This window comes from Thunnus albacares, chromosome 17 (assembly GCF_914725855.1).
Source record: "Thunnus albacares chromosome 17, fThuAlb1.1, whole genome shotgun sequence".
In the NCBI taxonomy this organism is placed as follows: domain Eukaryota; kingdom Metazoa; phylum Chordata; class Actinopteri; order Scombriformes; family Scombridae; genus Thunnus; species Thunnus albacares.
Genome location: NC_058122.1, coordinates 4,495,786 through 4,521,415, shown reverse-complemented (window position 1 = coordinate 4,521,415; position 25,630 = coordinate 4,495,786). Strand labels below are relative to the sequence as shown.

At 37.0% G+C, this 25,630-nt stretch overlaps 2 protein-coding genes across 2 annotated transcripts; both read right to left on the bottom strand.

Annotated features, from left to right (window-relative positions):
- Positions 1–1,862: 1,862 nt before the first annotated feature.
- Positions 1,863–9,661, bottom strand: LOC122966819 (ornithine decarboxylase-like). The gene is made up of 9 exons (XM_044331151.1): positions 9,640–9,661; positions 9,272–9,396; positions 5,908–6,081; positions 5,602–5,774; positions 5,292–5,508; positions 4,280–4,363; positions 3,652–3,814; positions 3,278–3,396; positions 1,863–2,123 (listed from the first exon to the last, which is right to left on the bottom strand). Exons 1-9 carry the CDS (start codon positions 9,659–9,661, stop codon positions 1,863–1,865), a joined length of 1,338 nt encoding a protein of 445 aa, XP_044187086.1.
- A 9,099-nt stretch (positions 9,662–18,760) lies between these two features.
- On the bottom strand, positions 18,761–23,277 carry LOC122966818 (synaptic vesicular amine transporter-like). Its single transcript, XM_044331150.1, has 9 exons — positions 23,274–23,277; positions 22,809–22,910; positions 21,812–22,114; positions 21,678–21,749; positions 21,072–21,155; positions 20,744–20,836; positions 19,292–19,381; positions 19,151–19,194; positions 18,761–18,835 (listed from the first exon to the last, which is right to left on the bottom strand). The coding sequence occupies exons 1-9, from the start codon at positions 23,275–23,277 to the stop codon at positions 18,761–18,763; spliced, it is 867 nt and encodes a 288-aa protein (XP_044187085.1).
- Between the last annotated feature and the right edge of the window lie 2,353 nt (positions 23,278–25,630).

The window sequence follows — 25,630 nt, the reverse complement described above, 5'->3', positions numbered from 1 at the left end:
AACTAGTTTTAGATACCCTAATTAACATACAAACCCAACGAAAGGTAAAAATGGCACACCTACACACACACACACACACACACACACACACACACACACACACATACACAGTGGACACACCTACATGATGAAGGAAAACATATACATTTAATTATTTTTACAAAACACAGGTAATACATTTTTCAGCATGTCTCTATACACTACATACTGTACATCACAGATAATTGATTGCTCTCAGGCAGCAACTCTGCGGTGGATAATTTGTAATGGCTTGATAATGCTATATACCAAATGTCACACTGTTGTATATTTGTGTGCTTTTTCTCTTTTTCTGCACACATGCATACAAACACATGTACAGCAGAGCTTGACTCTGCAGGGCATTTACTTATGCAAACATGTACAAAGCAACATGCATTTGCATACAAATTGTCTAAAACAGGACTTGATATTTTACATTTTATTTTTAATAATGTCATTCATAGACTACATTAAAAAACATGACATGACAGACATAATAGATTTTCAAAATAATCCTAATTAAATGATAAATGGAATACACAAACAAACAAATCAGTTGGACAAGTTGTGAATGCAAGCATACCTTATATAATAATGTCTAAGTTGTAACCCATTCAATAATAACTCAACTCATGATCCACTTATGAAAAAAGGATGACAGGGATGGCGTTAGTTCATTAACATACTGCACATATTACTGATGTTTCTCTGATTACAGAACATTCTTATTAGCTCAGCTGTTATGGACACTTTGGTTCTGATTTAGGACCATGATGTCCTCCATCTTTTGCTCTTTTTACAATTATGAAGTTGGTTGACGTTAAAGGTCCAGTGTGTAGAATTTGGTGGCATCTAGTGGAAAGGACTTGGCAGAAATGGAATATACTATTAAAAAGTAGGTTTTAATTAGTGTATAATCCCATGAAAATAAGAAACATGTTTTTGTTAGCTTAGAATGAGCCTGTTATATCTACATAGAGAGCAAATCCTCTTCCAAGAAGTCAGCCATGTTGCTACAGTGTGTTTCTATAGTTTGCCATGTTTCTACAGCAGCCCAGAAAAGACAAACCAAACACTGGCTTGAGAGAGGGCCTTTCACATTTTTCACAGGTTTTGCAGCCACTGTAGGTTCTCCTACACACTTGGAAGGGGAAGGTGAGGGGAAGGATATTCAGGTGGCTGCAATCTGCAACCTCACCACTAGATGTCACTAAATTCTACACACTGGACCTTTTAAATTATGTTTTAGCAATGAACACAAATTAGCCAAAACCCCATGCCTGAAATTGGAGGACACAGTAATATCAAGTGATTAACGTTAGCTATATCTATATATAAAGTGGTTAAATCATTTTTAGCTCTTGCATGTGATGTCTGAATTGTTGATTCTATTAATGAGTGCTTCAAATCCACTGCCATTCATTCATCTCACAGTTGCTACTGTTGCAGCTACCTGGCAATGTGCACAGTCAGAGGGTTTCTAGATCCTCAGGTCAGGTACCTCCTATATTTCGCTCAGTCATTCTCCATTTAAGCAGCTCACTTTTTACAGAAAAACAAAAACCTGGTCACTTTGCTTAGACCATACTGGTAACCTTGTGATTGTTTGATAACATTAGAATATTGGTGGGGACATTTTAGCAGAACCCTAACATTGGTAGGGACATGCCACTACTGTCCATACCCAAATCACTACATAATTAATTTCAAATGCAGTGAAAATAACACAATATAATCACACTAGGCCTGTCAATAGAAACTGACCAACCAATGAAAAATTTTAAATATGCATGTACATTAGTACTATGCCAATGTCCAACTTATACAAAAATGTTACGAGATCATAAATGGATAACGCCGTAGGTTTGAGACAGGTTTAAGGTGTGCCATGTCTCTGCTGTCACAACAGCATAAATATGTGCTTTTTCAAAGCCGTTGAAAGTAGTGGCTATGCTAACAGAGTAAGCACCCATGTTGTTGATGAGAAGCCAGTCCCCCACGTCCAACTCAGGAATCCAGTAGTTGTCAGTTATTTTGTCAGTGCTGGCACAGGTTGGACCCCAGATGACAGACCGGTATCTCTCCTTGCTGCCCTCAACAGCCTATGTGGAGCACAGGCATGGAAATATAAAATCAACATCACACTGGTTATCATATTCTTGTAATGGACTCATGGGTTGGGACTCTTTGTGTTCTTTGGATTTTCTGTGTGACACCTATGTTGCCTAGTCATTTGGTTAAGCTTGTTTATGTTATTTTACTTTGGGGGACTTTCTTGCATTCTTGGTTGGATTATGGTTTAAGTGTTGTGTGTTCTGGTCTCAGGTTTTGAACATGGCCCATTTAGATTCCATGTTCCCAACCTCCCCTGGGATGAAGAAAAAACTTCTGGAGGTGAGAGTTGAAGACCCTACAGACAGGGGCCTCCACCAGATTTTTACAGTTCACCCTCACTATGTGTTCATCTTTACCAGGTCTGCCCTGCAGACTTGTTCCAGAGCCAGTGCTGTGTGTAGAGGTGAGCATAACTATATCTAGTTGGTACTGCTCCACCTCCTGCACTAGCTGTGGCTCCTAACCCACTAAAGTGGTGACATTCCATGGCCCTAGAACCAGTTTATGATGTCATGGATCAGCATGCCTAGTTCCCAGCCCCCGCCTGCTGCTTGTCTTACAATACACATGACCCCAATGCCAATCCCTGTGGGTGGAGGGCCCACAGAGTGGTGGTTACATGTGGTTTCTTTGGGCTGTGCCTCATGGGCCAAGGTCTGGCCACCAGACACTTGCCTGCAAGCTCCCCTCCCAGGCCTGGCTCCCCTTTTCCAGGTGAGGTTCCAGCATTCCAAAGATACCATATTAAGGCATATTAAGGTCCATGAATAGCTCTTAGTCTGACCCCTCACCTGGATCAATTTGCCTTGGGTGACCCTACCAGGGGTTATTGCACCTGATAACACAGCTTTCAGGGTCACTCTGATGCAAAAACCCCTCCACCACAATAAGGTGGCAATTCTTGGAAGGGCCAGATTGGGTCATTGTGCTTAATTCAGGGCCTAGTGTCCCTGGGACTTATGTACATATTGAACAATTCCACACCTCAAAATGTTTGTCCAAAGGCAACATTAAATGTCCATCTTTGATCTTTACCTTACTTTAATAATACAGTAGTTGCACAGATATTGAATGTAATCTGGTGTTTTACAGAATCGTCCAATAATGATGTTCTCATGTGGCGATATAGTTGTAAGTTCACCTTGTGAAGGTATGGTGCAACATTGATGTGGGCAGGATCATTGATGAGGCAACTCATGGAGCCATACACTCCATCATTAATGTAGTACATCATTCTGTCAGAGCAGTTTTCCTCACTGTCTGGAAAAATACATGAAAAATAATGAAAGTTACTAAAATGGTAACTAGAATATGAATCTTGATGTAGTAATGCATTGCCACATAGTGCCATCAGACACATCTGACAGTTGTTAACTTTCACCCACACCTCTTGTATTTAAAATGAATATAAATTTAAATACAGCCACTCAGCTGAAGTAATCTGGTATCTTTAGCGTTTGTTAAAAGTGGACAGTCAACATTCATGTGGCTTCAAAAGACATAAATATACATTACTGTTGTGTTCAGCCATATGATCTATGTCGACTCTTTTGGCAATGACGTTTACTGCCAGTGTGAAGGCTGAGTCCACGTAGTATCGACCCGGTTCTGCAATAATCTGCATCCCGCTGTCAGGTGGGAAGAATTTATCCAGTGCCTCATTAATGACTTCTGAAAACTTGAGGGCAAAACACAATAGATTAATTGGATATTTCATGGGTATAACACCTCTTATTAGTATTTCAGACAAGCTGGCACTCTAATAAAAAGTCACCAACAGTCACCAGTATCACTGACATTACAAGCAACTAAAGGTAAGGTTTCTGGGTGGATACCAAATGGCAAAGTTTGATCTAATGTTTCCAACATCACACTTGCTTGACTTAGAGAAAACTTGATACTAAAGATAAATCATAGAGCCATGAACGATAAGGAATATGTAGGTATGTTTGGACCTTGGCTTTCTGTAATATGTTGATCCACCACCACCTTTCAAAAAAGTCCTCATATTTTTTTTGCCTGACAATGCCTGTATTATATAATCAGGTGGACTGTCTATTTAAAGGTTCCTCAATAATATAACACTGAACAAGAAAATAATTGTTGCAATTATTTGAGTCATTAGAATACTGAGGTGTTTTACCTCTTCAAATTTCACTTCAAAGTCCTCTCTCCCAGAGAACCCTCCACCAATATCCAGGAGTCTCATCTGGAAGCCGAACAAATTCTGTAAAACATATCAGTACCACTTTCTAATTAAGGCACCCAATATGTAGAGGTTTTGTTCGGGAGGCCGAACAAAGCAATTAATGATCCTAACCCTGTGATGACCATATCCTGGGTTGTCCCTGAGGAGTACACCCATAAACAAGTTGCAGTTGTGGGATTCTCTACACCGCTTGCTCGATGTTGCTCAAATGCTTAACAGCTGCTCAAAAGGCATACTACTCTTGGCTCAACTAGAAAGCATTATAAGATTTGGCAAAGTATTTTCTATTCTGTTTTAAAATGGGACAAATCCCCATTGATGTGTATGATTTTACTATGTCCTTTAACTTGTCAGAAAGATCCCTCCACTGAGTTGACCACTTACCTTTTAGAAATATCTCAAATCTATTTTACAAGCTATTAACAATTACAAATGAAGACTTAATGGATTAGTGGCAACCCTGAAGTCTTATTAATATCTCATAATTAATCTGCAAAACATTAGTGAATGATTTATTACCTATTAATAAAGCCATTAGTTAGAACTTATTAACCTTTTATAAAGAGTGCCTTATTAGAAAGTGGTACAAAGACATCAATCAGTCAGTCAACCAATCAATCAATTGATCAAAACAAAAAAAAATCCTTCAAAAAGCAGAAATGAAAAAGTATTAAACATAAAAAACAATGCCTGAGTTAACTCTTTAGTTTAAACTTTAAACACAAAAGTTAACCCACGCTCAACTTTTGCCGCTACGTGAGGCCATCCTTTGTTTGAATGCAGGACTGTTTTCCATCTGAGTGCACACTTATGACCACCACTGCTTTTTTGAGACAGAAGATTTGCATCACAACTGCAAACACTGCACAACAAACTTGATGAATGGCTATACTAAACATGTAAATGTACTGTATTTTTATGTTCTATTGCTATTACAATGACTTACTGCTAGGTCAAAGACATGTCTGGCATCTGTTATGGCCTGCTTGAACATCAAACTGTCAGTGCACCCGCTGCCTACATGGAAGCTGACTCCAATGACCTCTAAGTCCAGCTCCCCAGCTCGTTCCAGCAGCTTTTCAACAGTATCCAGTCTGGCTCCAAACTTTGAACTGAGTCTTATCAGTGATTTGGAGTCATCCACTGCGATGCGTAGCACTAGTCTGGAAAGTGATTCAAAAGACATGCATTTCTTGATCCTCTAAAAAAGTGTCCACCAAATGTAGAAGCAAAAATATCAGTAATTGTTCACTTACTTGGCTTTGCCATGACACTGAGAAATTTTAAGGAGTTCATCCTCACTATCAAAAGTCATCAGATCTACTCCGTGAGCACAGGCATATTTGATGTGGGACCGTGGTTTTGTTGTATGTGCGTAAATGATTTTATCAGGTGTCACTCCGAGGGACAAGGCCATCTGAATCTCACCCTGTTAGACCAAAATGTGTTTCATATTAGCAGACTGAGAATAAAATTGAGAAGGAAACAACCATTCTCAATAACAGAGACTGTGAAAAAAGAAAACAGAGTTGTAGATTATCTTCAAAATACTTCATCAGTACCTTGCTGGCGCAGTCAAAACCTGTGCCCAGAGCACTCAGCATCTGGATAACTGCTGGTGTGTTGTTGCACTTCACTGCATAGAAAGGTTTGACTCGAGGTAAGTTAGTAAGCCACCTGAGGTGTTTCTCATACATACTGTCTAGATTTGCCACATAGAAGGGTTCTTCATTTTCCTGGATGAATAAAGCAGAGATAACATTTTATTTTGAAAATTCACATCTCAAAAATCTCAACTCTCAATGATACTTTCACACAATTATACTTCATCATGTTTTCTACATTGTTTTTCACTTTTTGAGGTTTGACTGGTGCTCTTTTAATTACGTCATCTTGTGGTGCCTTCTCCCTCTGAAATGGTTTGTATGGAGCACAAATGACATAAGTATAAATAAATAAATAAATAAATACATAAATTTTGGTAATAAAAAGGACATAATTAAATGAATGTCTTGAATTTATTTATACATTTTTTCATTTATTTATTTCTGTATTTCTATATTTATTTATTTCTGTATTTCTGTGTCAGTATGTTAATTGAGTGGGTAGTCCTAAGATCAGTCTAAAGCAGAATTGTTCAGCTGGGTGAGCCAGACAGAAGCAAAGGATTCCTATCAACTCTACATGACAAAAGCTAGCTATGCTAAGTTTCTATTTACATGCACAGACTGTATATAAAGATGGACGATGCGTCTCCACTTCCTACCGCTATGCAAACTGAAGCCAAAATATCATGTTTACAGCATGAATGTATTACAGGAGCTGCCATGGTGCTTGTATGAAGGCACTTGCAACCAGACTCTGCAGTAAAGTCAGGGGGATGGGATTTGGCCCCTAAACTTGAATTAGTAGCTACAGCTGTTACCATGGTTGCGTTTAAGTAATACCATTTTCAGAGTAATACAGGTCGGTAACACAGCAGCCTGGGAAGGTTGGGGTAGCATACGCAAGGGATAATGCCTAATGAGATGTCCATTATTAGGAATTAATGGAGGCCAGAACCATCTGACGCACAGCGGAGGACCGTTGCCTCCGCAGAGTTTATTCCTTACCATAGTTACTTGCCAAAGAAAAAAAATAAGACCACTAATTTATATTTTCATGCATTTTGCAATCAAAATCTGAAGTTTTTCACAAGCCATAACTCAGTTTCCTGGTAACATCTGAAGGTTTGACTAATACCTGGAGCAATCATTACTATACCATAAGGTTCTTATGCAGTGGAAATGTTGTTCACCACTCCATATAGGATGAACCTCAGGTATGACTTGGCAACAGGAAATATTTCTAGTTCACTCAGCTCATAGAACCCTTTGGCTCAGCTATGAGCCAGAAAACTAACATTATGCTAGCAAGATTCAAAGTCAATAACACTGCGTACGATTGACAAACAGTAACAAAGATTTTCACGAACAAATGATAGGCCATGTGCACTGTTGGCCACAGCCTGAAGTAGTGAGTTGAACAGCGTATAGGATGTGAGATGATCGCTTTGATGTATCAGTAAGTTCAGAGGGAAAATGTACTTCTTGCTGTTTGTGTGTTAAGTTGCCATCCAGTAGTGTTCAGAGGATGAGACACTGAAGGACTACAGTCAGTGTTGTATGTAAAATATTCTATAGAATATAGAATACATTAATTCTAATGTCGAGGTGTCCACAGCCAGCTGATGCCAATGCTGGCAGAGGTTTGGGTAATGCTTTAGATCACAGCTTGCAACGTACAGCATAATTACTCCGTAGTTATGGTGTAATCTTTTGTACTGATGGTGTACCAGTACAGTCTGAATCAATACATATATGTAGGTACAGGGGAACAAGGTGTGCAGTTATCGAATGATGTGAAGTTATACTGTAGTTATTTTTAATTACCAGGTACCTTTTCTATTATTATAGAGTATGTGCGACCTACTGAGCAAAATATGGATGTTTGGGAGGAACTTAGAGTGAACTTTTACGGTAGTTATTATTTAGCTACTGGGTACCTCTTCTATTATTACAGGGTACAGTATGACCAGCAAAAATCTGGACATTTCAGGGAAGTGGAGTAATGACTTCTGCTAATAAATTTGATGTGATTTTATTTCAAAATGACCTTACCAACAAACAGGTAAACTACAAATTGTAAATCAAATAAGTGACAGATTAGGAAGATTTGGAAAAAAAAAGTATTAATTTATTTGTTTATAGTTATGTCATTTTCGTGTTCCATAAGTTTGATGTACTCCAACTGGGAAATGAACACCACCAACAGTTCATTTCAACAACCCAACTCCTAATATTTGCATAATGGCAGTGAATGGAACTGTGCATTCATCAGAATTTTCTTTTGCCGAAAATTTGTTTAAAATTTGCGTACATTTGGATGAAAACCTGGCTAGTGACTCTGTTATTATGAGTTCTCAACTTTTGAACTTCTGCTTGATTAGAGCAAGGGGGCTTCAACTGTTTTTGGCCACCAAGTGTTGACCAGACCTACAATGGAGTTTATTTTCCTTAATTTCATTTTTCTGGTTACTGGCTTGTGTGAGTGTTTGTGGGCCACAAGGTTAATAAGTGCCATTTAAAGTTCTTTTGGAATTCATTTTTTGTTTCTTAGATTGTTTTGTTTTGTTTGCTGCTAAGGGAAAAAGGGTACATCAAAAGTTAAGATATAAAGGGCATAAGTAATAATTAGTTGTGTGAAAATAATGAAAAATGTTTTTTTATGTGAAAGGTCAGTAAACTGTGATTCTCTTGGGTTACTGTTATTAATATTTATATATATGGCTGCAACTAACAATTATTTTCATCACAGATTAATCTGCTGATTATTTTCTCGATTTATGATTAATCATTTAGTCCATGACGTCTTAAAAAAAAGTGAAAATATGGCATTCACAGTTTCTCAGAGGCCACACAATTTGCTTGTTTTGTCTGACTAAGATTTACTGTCAAATATGACAAGGAAAGACAGTAATCATCACATTTGGGAAGGTGGAACAATGAAATGTTTGAGAGTTTTGCTTGAAAATTGACTGAAACAATTAATGAATTATCAAAATAGATGCCGATTAATTTTCTATTGATCATTGAATCGACTAATCGTTGCAAGTCTATTTTTACAGTATATATTTATTTTTTTGTGTTTATTTTTCTTATCTAATAATACAATTTCCCCTCTTTTAGTTAATACATTTGAATTAATTTTCAGGTACAGTTCTATTGTGATTTCTCTTAAATAATTAAATAATCATAGTGAAGCCTTAAGCATAAGGAAGGGAACAGTTAACAGAATGTAAAATGCACTATGAATGGGAATGAGGTTCTAACTAAAGTAACCTAGAACGTGTAACATAAGTGTCATGATGTCTGTGATACTCACCACTGAATCAAGCTCTTGTATTTTTTTGTCTATGAAATTGTTGATGGTCCTTCCATTATCTAAAATGACGATGTCACAGTTCTCAGGGGACAAAACTTGCATAACTGATTTGTTTGTAGTTACTGATGCTGCAAGAGATGACAAACAGGAAAAGTCAGAAGTATAAAATAAATCAGTATAAAACAAATTTTGTTGATATAAATCTGGAGACCCCATCATTATACAAAATCTGTTTTGTTTGTCTTTGATTATATCTATTTTTCCAAATAGTACCCAAAAACCAAATAATGCAGTGATAACATACATAGGCACATTTACCTCACACATTACAACACATTAAACATCACCCTGAAAAGTTTTTATCTTCTTACCATGGCCGGTATTCTTCTCCATATTTTGTAACCCTGAAAATCTCAAATATTTTCAAATTAACATAACCATTACAACAGCATTTCTATGAAACAGAACTGTAAAAAGTGTTCATAAGTCCTCACACAAGTCACACAAGTGACACAAAATACAGTGGCACACCGATTTTGTTAGGTCAATAGTGGCTCTTCCCCACCTAGTGTATTAAAACAAACAGTAACCCTGTTTACCTTGGGAACATCACAACTACCTTGTGATTAATGGAATACCTACTCTACCTGGTGAATCTATATTCTATATTAGCTTGTGAGCTGAATGGTTTTAATCACTGTATCTCTGTGTCTGGTGTATCACTTCATTCACATTTCCCCCAAATTTAGCCTGACATATTTGATATTTTTAATCTGAAACAATGTTGTGTGAGTTTTGACAATATTTGTCGGCAGAGTGTGGGTATGTACAGTATGGACTGGTCGAACAGTTAGTCAGTTAGTCATGCAGTTGATACAGCAAAAATATAAACACCGACTGTCAAGTCAAATGATCATACATGATGACAGCCATCAAATATTTGTCTAGCACATGATAGCCTCTGCATGATAGCGGGTCACGCTTAAATAATATTTTTAGTTGACATAGATTAGTGAAGTTGGTTTACCCTTTATTAAAGGGAAAACAGGACTTCCGTTCAGAGGCGTGACTGTAAAAAGTTCAGTTTGTTCTTGTGAAGTCATGGTTGAACACAAATGTTTTTTTAAATTCTGCTCAGCAGCACTCTGTGCATCAGCAGCTACGTTCACCATTTGTCTGTGAATCTATCCTTTACTGCTGTAAAGTAGCACAGTGTCTAAATGGTAGTAAATAACTTCAGCAGAATGGAACTCTTTAAGCAAATAGCTGTCTCTCTTTTTCTGTAACATTAGTTTTTCAATAACTTGAAATTTCTCTAAACACATTTCATCTATTTTGTTGTGGTTCTTTGGCCACAACAAAGGAGGAGACATACCATGTTGCAGAAGTAACAAAAGATAATTTGTTGAATCAAATGAAACAAATTAACTAAATATTTACAATATGAAGTTTGGCTGTCAGTATAATCAGTAGTGTAATGTGCACTGTAAAAAGAAAAGAAAGAAGAAATTTACTGTATTATTTTACAGTTTTTTTTGTTTTTTCTACATTAAGTGTAAATGCCATAAAAACACAGTAAATTATTTTTATTAAAAATATTCACCTAGATGGACCTGCTATTCTGCTGCTCTGTTCTTTTAAGCCTCAAATCTAATTTCTCTCAACCCTGCGAGTCAGTGAAGCATGGATATACATACTTTGACTGCTATGTAAATAAATTACATATTCACAATAAAGAAATCCATACAAAATTATGTTAAACTGATTTTGGCCATCTACACCAAGATTTCGGTTTCTAATGATAGGCTAGATGATCAGTAATTTTGAGAATTTTCACTGTATTGATGATAGGGATTTTAATCATGTTATTTTATATATAATGTGTATATTTGTTATTTGTTGTTTTTTATTTTAAACTGTATATTCTGCATAATTCAATCACTGTATTGCAAGTCAAAAACTGAAAATCACTCTCTTGCCTAAAGCTTGTGCAAAATACTGCACCAGTTTTGACTCGTTCCAAATGTAGAGACTACTACATCACTCCAAATTAAGCATCCCAACACAGGATACCAGTCAGTTTAACAAATGGTTTTAAGATTTTGTTGATCACATATAAAAAACAGCTGGATCTGGTCCAAATTTTAATTTCAGACCTTTTTAATCCCTTAATGTCCCTGCACTAAAAGAGGCAAAGTTTGATCATGCTCAACTTCTGTTCAAGCGGCAAACCGCACTCCTTAAGAGTGGCAGCCTCATGGGTCCCCTCTGCCACTGCTGTGAGGGTAGGAGGCAAAGTTGCCTTTGTGTGTACATTGAAAAAAAATACAGGCAACAACGTTCCCACCCGTTGGTGTTCAGGCACTTTTAAGAGCATGACCTTCAATCTGCCATATGAACTTGAGACTTTTTTTAGCATGCAGATTCACATCTGTATGTTAATACTGATTATGTATTAGCTTATTTGTTTGTTTCTGGAAGGAATTTAGCTCCTGTTTCCATAACCAAGGAAAGTTCAATCAATATTAGAGGTGGGGGACTCAAGTCATATGACTAGGCGTGACTTTGACTTGAGGCAGATGACTTGAAAATACTTGACAGTTTTTATTTAGCTGAATTGCCTATTATTGTAGATATTGAGCATGAAGAAGTAATGTTTTGAGACATGATAGAGTGGCTTCTAGTGTAACATGCGCAACCCAGGCTTTAAAGACAGTGTCTAGCAGGACCTAGAAAACAATACAAGACAGGATTGAGCTGAAAGCTTGTTGAAAGCATTTTCCCATACCTGTGCTGATTTTCTCTTGAACTTAATATTACCAGACCGTTTCTGATTTAGACAAGACTGTTCATGAATTGACAGCTTTTCATGACAGAGCTTCATTATTCTGTTCGCGGTCCCTCACTAGTTCAAAGTCAATGTAACTCAACCACAGCAGAATAGTCTCTCCTTCTCTCTAATCAACTGTGTGACAAATGCAATCCTTCAAGATCAGGCAAACAAGATGGTATTTTTCCTTGATAATGCTTGACGTTTTTAACAATTTCAGTGTTCTAAATTAATGGATGTATTAGTCTACACAATCCACAGCAGAAAAAAGTAATCATCAGATAGAATACTGTTTCGTTGTGCAAGCGCCAAATGTGGATAGATTTGCCATTTGGCGAGTAAATATACCAAAATAGTCATGTGTTGCAGGCAGAGACTCAGGCCGATGCTGGGCTGTAGTATAACTTGGATTTTTTTTATTTGCACACTTTACAACCACAACAAAGCAGTATATGTGGCTTACAGTCCACCAGCATGTTTTTGCTGCTGTTACAACCCACTAGCTTTGTGCTCACTACTGCAACTGGAGGAAGTTCCTCTTCTTCTACTACTCCTGCTTCAAAACTCTCACCTTACTCAAAGGCTCAAATACTCAAATAATGTTTATATAAAAGTCTACAGCTCTCAAGATATTGTTAATGGGTGTTAAAGCGGGTAATTTGAATCTAATTTTACATAATTTTTCTGTGTTTTACATCAAGAAATCTGTACTTTGATGGGGAGTTCTTGTGGATGGATTGAAGTTTTCATTTAATTAGATCATTTTAAGGTATTTCTGCAGTCTTTTTCATTTTTTATGCAGATTTATACATTTGTTTAACATTCTAGCGATGTTTTATAATGAGATTTTATTTTTATTTTACAATTGTTTGGACTGTAAAAATGCAGACAATGGTCAAAGTTTATATCTGTATTTTTAAAATAAATCTCTGCAGAATAACTAAAAGTTTTTTACTGTTATTTGACAGTAAGTGATTGGCAACTTTTGCTGCCAGACTTTTTACCATTTTTTTACGTTTTTCTTTTTTACAGTGTGCATGAGCGGAAGATGTGTGAGGGTGCGTTGTACGGTGCCAAAAAACTAAGTCAAAAACACTAAAGCAACATAACCAAATCAAAAGTCGTCTGTGGGGTAGAGGGGAGAGCTAGAGCAGCAGCTGAGGGCCCAAAGAGTCAGCCAGCGAACAGCTGCTGTCTGCGGCCAGGCTTTATCGCCTGGGAACAATGGCGCCAGGTGTTCCTAGTTGAGTCAACAAGCCACCTGTGACAAAGATCTGGTCACAGCAGACACAAGCAGAGAGCAGTAAGCCACACTGCTGCATTGTCTTTCTGAGCCCGGATGCTTCTCTGCATCACCTGCATTGACCAGGATGTGGAGACACACCTACTAAAAGTTAACATGCTGCAGTCTGTAGCTTTAGTTGGTTTGAGTTGAACATTCTGAATACATAAGAATGCACAAAGGCAAACACAGTGACTACTTTTAATTTAAATGGTTTTAATTCAAGTCACACCCATGAACTGCATTTTAATGATGGACAATCTACTTCTTTCACAGAGTAACTATTATTTACAGGATTACAAGGTAAATTTACTTTTATTTCCAATATTTAGCATTTCTAAGCAGTATATGAACAATTAATAAATGATTTATAACACACTTGTTGTAGATCTAAGTGTTTATTAATGTATTTTCCAACAACTATAACTCCTCCTGTGGGCATTCATATGTGGATGCTGGTGTATAAAGAGATAATGAATGGCAATAAAGGAAAAAACAGTTGTAACGATATAAAGTGTCTTTGTAGGACAATTTATAATTTCTGACAAATACTGTACATGAATAAACACTTGAAATTTCCTATCTGCTCATAACTACATTATATTGATATACACCACTTCTTAAATGTTGCATACTGCTTATAATTATAGAATAGTGGACTTCTATGACTGTGTTTTTTGCAGGATTTAAGAAATGGGACCTTGATGAGCAGCACAATAAACTACCTGATCCTGCTTGATACAGCAATTTGGTAGAAATGTACTGTAAGTAATTTCAGTCATCATCACTTGAATCCAAATGAACCCTAACATCCCATAAACTACAGAGTAGTTTAAAAAAATGAAAACGAAATAATTATGTCATCATATACAGTTTATATACTGTAGTATTTGGTTTAGTTCCAGCACAATATGTCATATGACTTTTTCATAATATGGAACAGAAACCGTTATAATGCCAATTTACCATATACCTACAGAGCACTATTCCTGCCCAAAGGAATAGTGCTCTAATAGTGCCTACTAGACTGACACAAGGATGATGACATGATAGCACGTCTGTATGATAGTCATAGTGTAGTGTATACCTAGAATGAAGATCTCCTTTAAGGAAGTAAGCATAGAGTTCAGGCAGAAATTTCAGTAATCATTAAATTTAGTTCAGTCAGCCAATTCATGAGGAGCAGATCAATATTTAAATGTAGAATATGTACAGCAATAGTGTAAGGAAACATTAATCTCACATAGCATTCGCTGTCGCTTCACTAAATCCCTGACAAGCTGAATAAACTTCAACTGCACTAAAAACAAACAAAAAAAATCACATGATAAAAATATCAGGTAAATGATGCATGATTTGTAATATATGATAAAAAATATGTAAATTTACATGATTATAATTCTATAACTTATGATAAAAAATATCATGTAAATTGACACCTATTTGAACACAAAACTACATGCAATACTCTGATACAAGACAGTTACAGCCAGGTCCACTAGATGGCATCAAAGACAAAATAAGAATATATGACATAAAAAGACCTATTGAAACAATAGAAATACAGTCACACATAGCCTTGTATATTCACTTAATTTTTTGTGTTATTTGTATTAATTACATCTATTAAGGTCATTTCTTTAAACAAAGTATGACTAAGGATTCATAATTATGACTTTTTGAGTGGAAAATTGGGATATAAATATTACAGTTTAGCTTTGCTTAAGCTAGGATTGCGGCACAAATGTGAGCTGAAAAAAAAGCCCAAAACAGGGCTGTGCCAATCTTCATTACTTAAGTATAACGATTAGCGAAAATAATTCTTTATATGTCATATTTTAAGGGCAGTGGAAAGTAAATGAAGTACCCCAAATTCATCTCAAATCGTTAGTTATTATTGTGTAAGAAAAAAGATGGATGTGGAGAGTTGTTTGTGTTTTGAGTAATTAAAATGAAGTTGAGAGGGGCTCAATTACAAACCTGTTTCAAATCCAAAAAACGGTTTATTAAGGAAATGTTTTATTTGGTCTTGATTGGCCATGTACATATGCCAGTTTGAGTCAGTAACAAGCTATCAAAGGCAAAAGTTTGGCCTCTCCCAATATAGGATATCACGAAAGTATGAAAAATTACTTGTACAGTACTGTATATATTACAAATATATGTAAGTAATTGTTTTTCCCAAATCTTACATTTCTTACAGTTGAGGTGGTTTGAAAAGGAAGATACAGAGGGGAGCGAAGAGGATATTTTCTATTCAAGCCAATCGCTACCACTATAGGACCAGCTGGACCTTTAGACAATAAACAGAGTTATATTCAACAACATGGCAATATTAAAAATAAATATAATAAAATATCTTTGTTTGATTATCATAAGTTCTCACGCATACACACACACACACACACACACACAAATAGAGATTGCATATGTCTTCCTTTTGTTCTTTGGTACAGTATTTAAACATACGTACTATATAAATATTGGGCAAGACAAACCATTTTATGAGACAGAAGTTTGGTGTAAGTTGTTTTTCACAGTAGAGCTACTGTTCCAAGATGATGACGAATGTTTACCTATAGAAAATCCAATGCAGACCGCGTAATCAGCAATAGCATAAACCGTACCATACACTGGCACATATCTAAGGTCGACCAAGTAACCCATCAAAGGCATTATTTAGGAGTCCACTATGCCTGGCAGAAACAAGATAATCATTGATTATTTAACCCTACAGAGAAAACAAAAAAATAATTTATTAGTTTAATATCAAACATTTGAAACATGACTTACCAACTGAAAAGCTGACAGAAGCATTCAGAGCAATCACATGATAGATGTTCTTGGAAAATCCAAACTGAAATATAAAGAAAGATATTTACAGATGGATAAAAATTTAAGGTCTGACAAGACACATTCATTTTATTACATTTTGTTATATTGCACTTTATTTGTTTTTATTTCATATGTAGGCAGACACACAAAGATGACAGGAAAAAAGTCAGGACATTTGCAGAATGTATGATAGTAGTGGATCCATGAGACTCACAGAGATGGTGGTTATTCCCAACAGGATCATTCCAATAAAAGCACAGAGCCATCTGTGGAGAGAGAATAACAACATACTATATATATAAATGTATATGTGTACTGTATGTAAGTATTGTGCATTTAATGATTGGAGATGATCTGCAGCAGATACATCTGATAAACTGACATGGAGATGTGTGTGCTCATATGATAAGCTTAGAAACTGTGCATCAATGTATACACTGATTTTGGATTCTTTGAAAAATTGTGTATTCTCATTGGCAGGAAACACAATGAATTGTACAATTGAAATTGTACATAATGTATTCATAACAAATATATAAATAAACAAGGAATAAATATGAGCATGGGCTGTCAGCATCAGGACAAACATCAAATACAGTATGATTGTTTTGAATACCTAGCTGTACTAGCACACATAGTCTTCATCATCCAGATGGGAAGTGATGTCTCTATTGTGGCAATAGCCTGAGTTGTAAAGCACACAGCTCCTGGAAAGCAGAGTCAGTAGAGTATTATTATAAGTATTGTCATTTAGTATGCTCTTTGTAACTCCTCATAGAGTTACAAAGTGTGAAGGGCCGCTGGTTCAAATTTTTCTCTAAATAACATCTTCAGTGTTACTTAATAGAGAAACACAAGATTCTCCTGGATAATATAATGATCCCCATTTATGTTATAACCACAATTTTCAGTAATTTCAACTTTCTGAGAAATCATGTTTTGTCTGTCATTTTGGCATGGCGAACAGCTATATACGACAATACCCATGAGCCTTGGCCGCCGTTGCTGTCAGTCAGAGGCCTGAATCAGAGCAGCAATGAATTCAAAATGCATCAAAACACTTTAAAATTTACACACACTGTAGATTGTAAAATCACTTTTCTAAAAACATGGCAGAATTTTAAGCTTAATATATGGATGCTTCTTGCCAAAATGCAATGCAATGTATTGGGAGTCATATTTAATTGATAGCCCAAAGTTTTTATGTACACAGTCTTGTACCTTTGACTTTTTATCAAACAAACAGATATTTTCTAGCACAGTTATGCTGCTATAGACCTAGACTGCTGGGGGACTTCCCATGATGCACTAAGCTCCTCTCTCCTCCTATGCATAATAATGCATGTTACTAACTTGTTACTAACTTGGCTTCATCCCTGGAATTTTTGTCGTTTCTTATCTCACAGGTTTCTATGGATGATGGTCGTGGACCACCTGGTTATGGATTGCAGGCTTCCGTGGATCATGGTTGCAGACTACCTGCTGCCATGGTCCTGTTTGATGCCTACAACTGCTATTATTACTATTAGTCATATTTCTATTATTATTATTGTTGTTATTGTTATTATTGTTGTTGTTGTGCTTCTCTGTGTCTCGCTCTCCCCTCTCCCCCTCCCTCCCTCTTTCTTTCTCAACCAAACCAGTCAAGGCAGATGACCACACACCTGGAGCCTGGCTCTGCTTGAGGTTTCTTCCCATTAAAGGGGAGTTTTTCCTTGCTGCTGTTGCCAAGTGCTTGCTCATGGGGGAATGTTAGGTCCCTGTAAACAGTACGGTCTAGACCTGCTCTATGTGAAAAGTGCCCTGAGATAACTTCTGTTGTGATTTGGTGCTATATAAATAAAATTGATGATTTAACCGGTAGAATTTCATGCTGATCAAAGCTGCACAAGAGTTCCAATTGTATATCATGATACATTGTCTATAAACAAAATGAATGAGATTTTTGCTTCTGAAGCCAGGGGCACCACAAATAGCTCTTCCCACTTTGCAGCTCAATACGTCCCACAGAGCAACAAAGGGGTACATTATTTCCTTCTTTTCTTATTATTTACCAGAAGCACTGTATTATGAGAGGTTTAGCAAAATGTAGGTGCAAGGCCTCCACATTAAATGACAAAATACATAGTATGTATTATGTATTGTATCTTCCCTCCAGAATAACACATTTTTTCTGATCTTTTCTGAACTGATACCTCTATCGGCAGGATGACATCTTTTGATGACAGCTGCAAAGCTGTGCTTAAGGTCTAGTTAGGTTTAGGCGAAGGTTGAGTAAGCAATGTGGTTTGAGTTAACATAATGTTTTCTTATGGTTAGGGACCTTCATCGTTATGGTTAAAAGAAAGGAGAGAAATTGAGAGGCAGCACGTATTAGCTGTTAAATCACAATGAGCAACCAGTGAAAAAGTGAAAAACCAAGCTGTGAGACAGACATGTTTGTAAAGATGGGAAAAAAAAGTTTGGTATTGGAAAGCCAGGAACCATCCGTGATGTGGAGACAAGCGGATGACATCAGACTGTCTTTATAAATATATGTCACTGGCTACTTTAAAATACCTGCAGAAATGAGAATGTATGGATCCCTCAGGAGAGTCAGCAGTGAAGTCCCTTTTTCTGTCTGTATAGAAGAACAAAAAATATTTTTAGAGGGATAATTTGAGTAAGATGTAATAAAATCATGACAATGAAATTAACGTTTTACTGTACTGTTGTCATCTTTACTAAATTATCAAGGCTCATCAGTATTGTTCAGTAAATCAGTTTCATCAATATTATTTTATTTTATTTTATTTTATTTTATTTTTATTATCATTTTATCAATTTGACTATTTTTGGGGATTTAAAAATACAGGTTTTTATGGAGTATTCCTTCAATTCAAAGTGTCACTGCAAGACAGTAATTGAATATGGAAGCCCAGCAGTCATACTTAACCTTAATTTGCACCCCTGATGGTTGGAAGATGAGGACATGCAAACCTGTTTATGGGTAGTGAAACAGGACATACAACTGTTTCACGCTGTTACTTTTGAGGAGGATTATACGCTTCATCTTATGCACAATGTTACACAGTACCTCCACCCAACACAGCAATGACTGCCAAGACAAGGAAGGGAGCCATCTTCCCCAGAAACTGACACATCACACTGCCAAATGGAGCACCCACTTCAGGGTGATAAGAAATAAGAGATAAGTGATAAGTTACAGAGAAAAAGTTAAAAATTGGAGTAGAAGCATGATGTAGTCTGGGATTCAAACTCTCACAATGGAAAATTTCTTCCCTCAAAAGTAAACTTGAGTGGTGCATATGGTGTCTATACAGTCTGCTGACTTCCTTGGTCCATTTAAGAAACACCTGAAAACTCAGCTCCCCCGTGAACACCTCAAGGCTTAAGCCCCGTCAACTATTTAGCACTTTTTTGATTGTTACACTATTTTCTTGTTGTTTATTGTATTTCTTATGCACTTGTTTACTTCCTGTCACTTTTTACTTAAATTTTTTCAAAAAAGAGTTCAATTCATCAGGTCCACAAGAGGCCTCAAGTGGATTTTCAGTAGACTTCTAGATTATCCACTTGGGGTGGAGACTTTGTTTGAAAGATTGCATTGTTCTTAGCAATATGGACATGAACTTGCAAAAATCACACAAAAGTTTTTAAAGAAGAAAAAAGTGAAAACTATGACCTGGCCAAGTATGTCCCCTGACCTGAATCCAATAGAACACCTTTAGAGTATTTTAAAGAGGAATGTAGAGCAAAAAAACCAAAACAAAAAAAAAAAAAACAGTAAAGAGCATCTGAAAAGAATCATCTGTGAAGAGTGGCAGAAGATCTCTTCACAGAGTTGGCAGAGTTGTCCTAGACTGGTATCATCCATACCCAGGGGGATTGATGCTGTCATCAAAAATAAAGGTGGGCATACAAAATATTAAAGAAATATAAGAATGGAGTCTGACTAAGGAAGGGTGTGTTGACTTTTGTTGCAGTTCATTCTTAAATATGGACCTTTCATTATAGTTTAATTAGTCAAACCTTCAGGTTTTCAAATGAATTCTTCTTGGGCTTTGTCTAAAAACAAATAAAATTGTATTAAATGGACAGGATTTGTAATTACTTAACATTTAATTACTTAAAACATTAATATTGACCAGGGGTGTAGTTTTGTTCTATATTGTATGACAGAAGTGTGTGAAAGTTCAGTCCCCAAGTCTGGAAGGTGTAGATTGAATTGGATGGACAAAAATGAGATTTTTAGCCATACCATTAATACCACAGTATTTATCCACTTATGGGTATCAGGGTGTATGAGGCCATTGTGGGCAATGATTCAAATCAGTATCTAGGGTAATAGATGACAGGGACTCAGCCTCCTATACAGTGGGATGCCAACCCAAGGTACTTGAAGCTACAAGTTCACCAAGAACTTGATGAACATGTGCAAATGCGCTTTCCAGAACATGTGTGTGAGTGAAAGATGCTAATCATGAATTTTATAAAGCACTTTTGCAAGCTGAGTCTGTATACACACCCACCAATCCTAAGGCCAAACCAGTGAAGGATATACCCATTGACCTTCCTCTCTCTTTGTCATCTTTGTACACATCAGCCAGCATACCCATTCCTGCAAAACAGAGGTAATGAAATAACAACAACAAAAATAAAAATAATGGGTGAAAATGAAATTATGTTACAGCACACTGATTACATTTAAAAAAAAGGTCAATATTAATGGTCAATTTTCAAATCTATCTGAACTTGTCAAACACAAAACTATTTTTTCAGTTAATTAATTATCTGTTGTTTCAAGTGGATTCCAGTCAGTAATGTCAAATATTGAAAAAGTAAATGTATCTCACCTGCCACAGATAAGCAGGATCCACCTACACCTTGCACTGACCTGGCCAGCAGCAGTAAGACATAGCTAGATGAAAAGGCAAACACTTCCAAAAAAACAAAGACATGGATATTTAATTTTATAATACATGAAGGAATAACTGCTTGTCCTTGTGGAAGAAATGTGGTCAAAATAACTTGACAGTTTGAAAATAATTACATTTTTTTTCATCCATTCAAAAAAATGAATGACAGAGATGTTCAGTGCACCATCGTAAACAATGATACATTGGCATTAGGGATGTCAGTTTTGGTTAATTTTGCTTTTGATAGACTGACACCCATTAACTGGTTACTAACTGGTTAATTTTTAATAAAAGTTGTGATGTAGCTTTTTGTTGAGAGCTGTCCAGCAGTCGGTGGCCAGTCGTGAGATATTGCTTAAATCTAAAAAGTTTGCTTGGTTCAACTTTTTTCCGAGCCAACTCTGTGTTTCTTTGCCAGAGCCCTCTGTGTTGGCACCCTTGCTGTGAAAATGGAGTGGACTGATACAAATGAATGAGGGGCTGTGTTTATTTCATGCATAGCTATTGTCTGTCTGAATGCAGCCTAATGTGATACTTACTTACAGGTAGTTGCCAAGATGATTATACAGAAACCAGCGCACATGGGGATGTGGTATCCAAACCTGTACAATACAGCTATACTGTAGGTAGGGAAAATTGAGTGTGTGTGTTTTTGAGCTTGTTTTTGAGCTTGTCACTCACCTGTTGGAGAGTCCCAATTATGGGGTTAATGATGAGCTGTATGGTAGACTTTGTGGCCAACAACACTCCTACTTTAACATTTTCTTTGTCCAGCTGATCACCTGTTTCAGAGCAGTTTGAAAGGGGGGATACCTGGGCCATGGTGGATGAATAACTGGAGACAGCTGGGTTCTGGTGTAGAGGTACAAATGTGGAGCCCAAAATTACTGATTGGTTACTGACTGGTGAGTCAGTACTGTTCCCAGAAGTGGTGGTGGAGGCCTGATCAATTGTGTACAGGTAACTGGGGAGGATTGGCACTGTCAACAAAATAAAGCAAGATAAAATCTTAGACCATGTCCACACTAAGCCGGCTGAATTCATAAATGCCTTTTTTCTCTCCATTTTTGCCATCTGTCCAAACTAAAACAGCATTTTTCTCCCCCGAAAACAGACATTTTCCAAAAAGTCCTCCAGAGGGTGTAAATGTGAAACCGACGGCATGGTGTTGTGTGTATGGGAGCTTTGTAGAAATGCTGTCATAATGTGACAAAACAAATAGTGGCAGTGGTGCAGCATTTCATTGGAAGAGCAAGAAGAAGAAACAATAACAACACTTTTAGACAGTTTTAGAAACAGTTTCAGAATTTTGCCAGCTTAATGTAGATGTATTTTCTATCCTGATGGGAGTGGTCTCTTCCAGGATACGAACTGGGGCATTGTCATCCTGGAAGACACCACTCTCATCAGGATAGAAATGTTTCATCATAGGATAAAGGTGATCACTCAGAACAACTTTGTATTGATTTGCAGTGAACCTTCCCTCTAAGGGGACAAGTGGCCCAAACCATACCAGCAAAATGCCCCCCAAAACATAACAGCGAATCCCCTCACTGTAGGGATCAAGCATTCAGACCTGTACCAGTTTTTCCTTTCATTTGTCACCTGTCTATATGTATATATTTGTGTGTATGTGTGTGTGTGTGTGTGTGTGTGTATACATATATCCCTCACCAACTACAGACAGTAGCATATTATCCAGGAACAAGGCAATAAACACAATAACCAGGACCATCTTCTTCAGCTGTGCCTCCTGTCTCAGCCAGGTCAATAAGCCTAGATTACATAGCAGAAGAGAAAGCAGAGAGAAAGGCTCTGTGTAATGACTTCTTTATGTCAATATGAATTTAACAAATCCATTTGTAATAACATGCATGCTGACTCACTTTGTCTAATCGTTTGTTTTATATTTATATTTATATTTATATTTATATTTATCTATCTATCTGTAATTTTTCCTCAACACCCAAATATTTATGTAAATACAAAGTATACAGAACAGAATATGTATCCCACAGCAATTTCATCCAGACATTTTCAGATTTTTGTATGTAGAATACATGTATTCACTTTAGCAGACAACAATCTGAATAGTATAACCAAAAAAGCAAAACCAGAGAATATTCTGATTCAACTTACCCATATTTTCAGTTTTTAGTGAGAGTGGAGTGGCAGCTTGCAAGGTGTGACGAGCTTGGACTGTGTGAAGTGCATCAGTCTACAGTACCAGCAAAGCAGGAAGATTTACAAAGGGCAACACCTTATCCTGTCGTACATCATAAAAAATAACATTGACACTAAGGCTGAGTCTGAAATCACTCCACATTTACTATATAGTGCACCGTATTTACTCTCTGCCATTGTTTTGGAGTGTCTGAAATCCAGGTGTGTAAATGTATCTACTATATAGTGCGGAAATCTCAATTTACTGCACACTAGTGAGTAAACTATTGAGTGTCTATTATATAATGAGTGAATGAGGCAGTGATTTGGATACAGCGTCAAGCTTGACTTTTAATGTGGTGATTAATAAATACACTTTCAGCAAGCCTGGTCTCATAGCTCTGAAACAGCTGAGCCAATCACAGTGAAGCATAGCAACAATAGTTCAAATTAAAGCTGCAAGCAGCGTTGAACGGGCCTTCGCACCTCTGCGCACGTCGGTCCGTGGCGCAGTCGAAGGGGCATGTAGATGTCTTCAGTCCTGGGCTGTTTTCAGACAGTGCAAGACAGAGATAAACATCACTTCCTTTGTCCACTATTTTGCCTGCTGCTAGGGCTGCTTTGCTGAAATTTCGTAGGGGGCACTATTCAGCCAGTTTGCATCACTGATGGAATACTGTCATGTACACAATAAACTTATAGCAACTTCCTTGGTCATGGCAAAACATCTCAACAGTGTGACGAATTTTCTGCAGGGTGAGACATGTCTGCCTTACTCACACCTGTGTCATCAAAATTATGCAAGTTTTGAGCCCTTTCACTTCAATTTCATTTAGTAAATTGAAAACTCTTGATGTGTTTGTCTGTAAAACTAATTAATTTCCTAATTTTCATCAAGTCTATTTTTAGAAAAGTAAAGACTTTTGACCCACATGACCTGGTCAAAGTTTGATTGAAATTTCTTATCACCCTGAAGTGGGTGCTCCATTTGGCAGTGTGATGTATCAGTTTCTGGGGAAGATGGCTCCCTTCCTTGTCTTGGCAGTCATTGCTGTGTTGGGTGGAGGTACTGTGTAACATTGTGCATAAGATGAAGCATATAATCCTCCTCAAAAGTAACAGCGTGAAACAGTTGTATGTCCTGTTTCACTACCCATAAACAGGTTTGCATGCCCTCCTATTCTCTTTCTCCCCCTCTCAGTTGGAGAGGAGAATGCCACTCTTCTTGTGAAATATCCTCATAAATCCCATGACTTTGGCCAAATCCTTTGATAAATTTGACAAAATGTAAAAATTATCCCCCCAAAGTGCCAAAATGTGCTCTATAGTGCCACCTATGTATCTAATATGGCTGCCACGGCCTGTAGGAATGTCATAGAGAGATTGAACCAAAACTCAATTATTTGTCTCATCAAGACCTACAAATCATACGCTGACACGTTTACATATTGTAAGCCCTGAAAGTTGGAGTGCCACATCGCACCTTACAATGTAAACCAATGGGGAGGCAATCTCTAGGAATGGACTTTGTGCCAAACAAATGGTTCTGATGTCTTAACTATAAGCCTGACCACTTTGAAAGCTGTATCAATGGATTCGCGACGAAATTTCCTACAAAAAAATGTGGTTTTTAATGTAGGATTCATGGGATTTATGAGGATATTTCACAAGAAGAGTAACATTCTCCTCTCCAACTGAGAGGGAGAGAAAGAGAATAGGAGGGGGGGGATGGGTGTGGGGGTTGAGTGGAGCTCATTGAGTGAGAGTGACAGTTTAGTGATAAAGTGCTGCAGAAAAATAAAATCAAAACTAAAATTTGTAGCTCTGTACTGTGGTTTTTCCTTTATTAGGGCCCAAGCACCTAGCGGTTCGCTCACACTCTCCATTCAAAAATATTAGTACTTTTCTGTATCCAGCTGCAGTTACTTATTGTCTCTACACACCTGACAGTACACATTTCAATCAAACTTTGACCAGGTCATGTGGGTCAAAAGTCTTTACTAAAAATAAACTTAATGAAAATTAGGAAATTAATTTGTTTTACACACAAACTCATCAAAAGTTTTCAAATTATTAATTAACTTATTACAGTGAATGGGCCCAAAACTTGCATAATTTTGATGACACAGGTGTGAGCAAGACAGACATATCTCACCCTGCAGAAAATTCTCATCCTCACACCGTTGAGTTTTGATGTTTTGCTATGACACAGGAAGTTGCTATAAGTTTATTGTACATGCTCCAATCTTCACCAAACTTTAGATGTTTGTAAAGTCAGACCTGTCAGCCCAGGTCTGACAACATCTGCATGCTTGTGACAGAAGCCCTTGGAC

Bases quoted from the DNA above. Each gene is read 5' to 3' on its own strand.
- LOC122966819 (XM_044331151.1), bottom strand. From the start codon at position 9,661: ATGGAGAAGAATACCGGCCATG. The intron at 9,397-9,639 runs GTAAGAAGATAA...CATCTCTTGCAG, and splicing joins GGAGAAGAATACCGGCCATG to CATCAGTAACTACAAACAAA. The intron at 3,815-4,279 runs GTAAAACACCTC...TTTGCCCTCAAG, and splicing joins TTGAAGTGAAATTTGAAGAG to TTTTCAGAAGTCATTAATGA.
- LOC122966818 (XM_044331150.1), bottom strand. The intron at 19,382-20,743 runs GTGTGTATACAG...ATCACCCTGAAG, and splicing joins TTTGGCCTTAGGATTGGTGG to TGGGTGCTCCATTTGGCAGT. The intron at 19,195-19,291 runs GTACTGTGTAAC...ACCCATAAACAG, and splicing joins CATTGCTGTGTTGGGTGGAG to GTTTGCATGTCCTCATCTTC.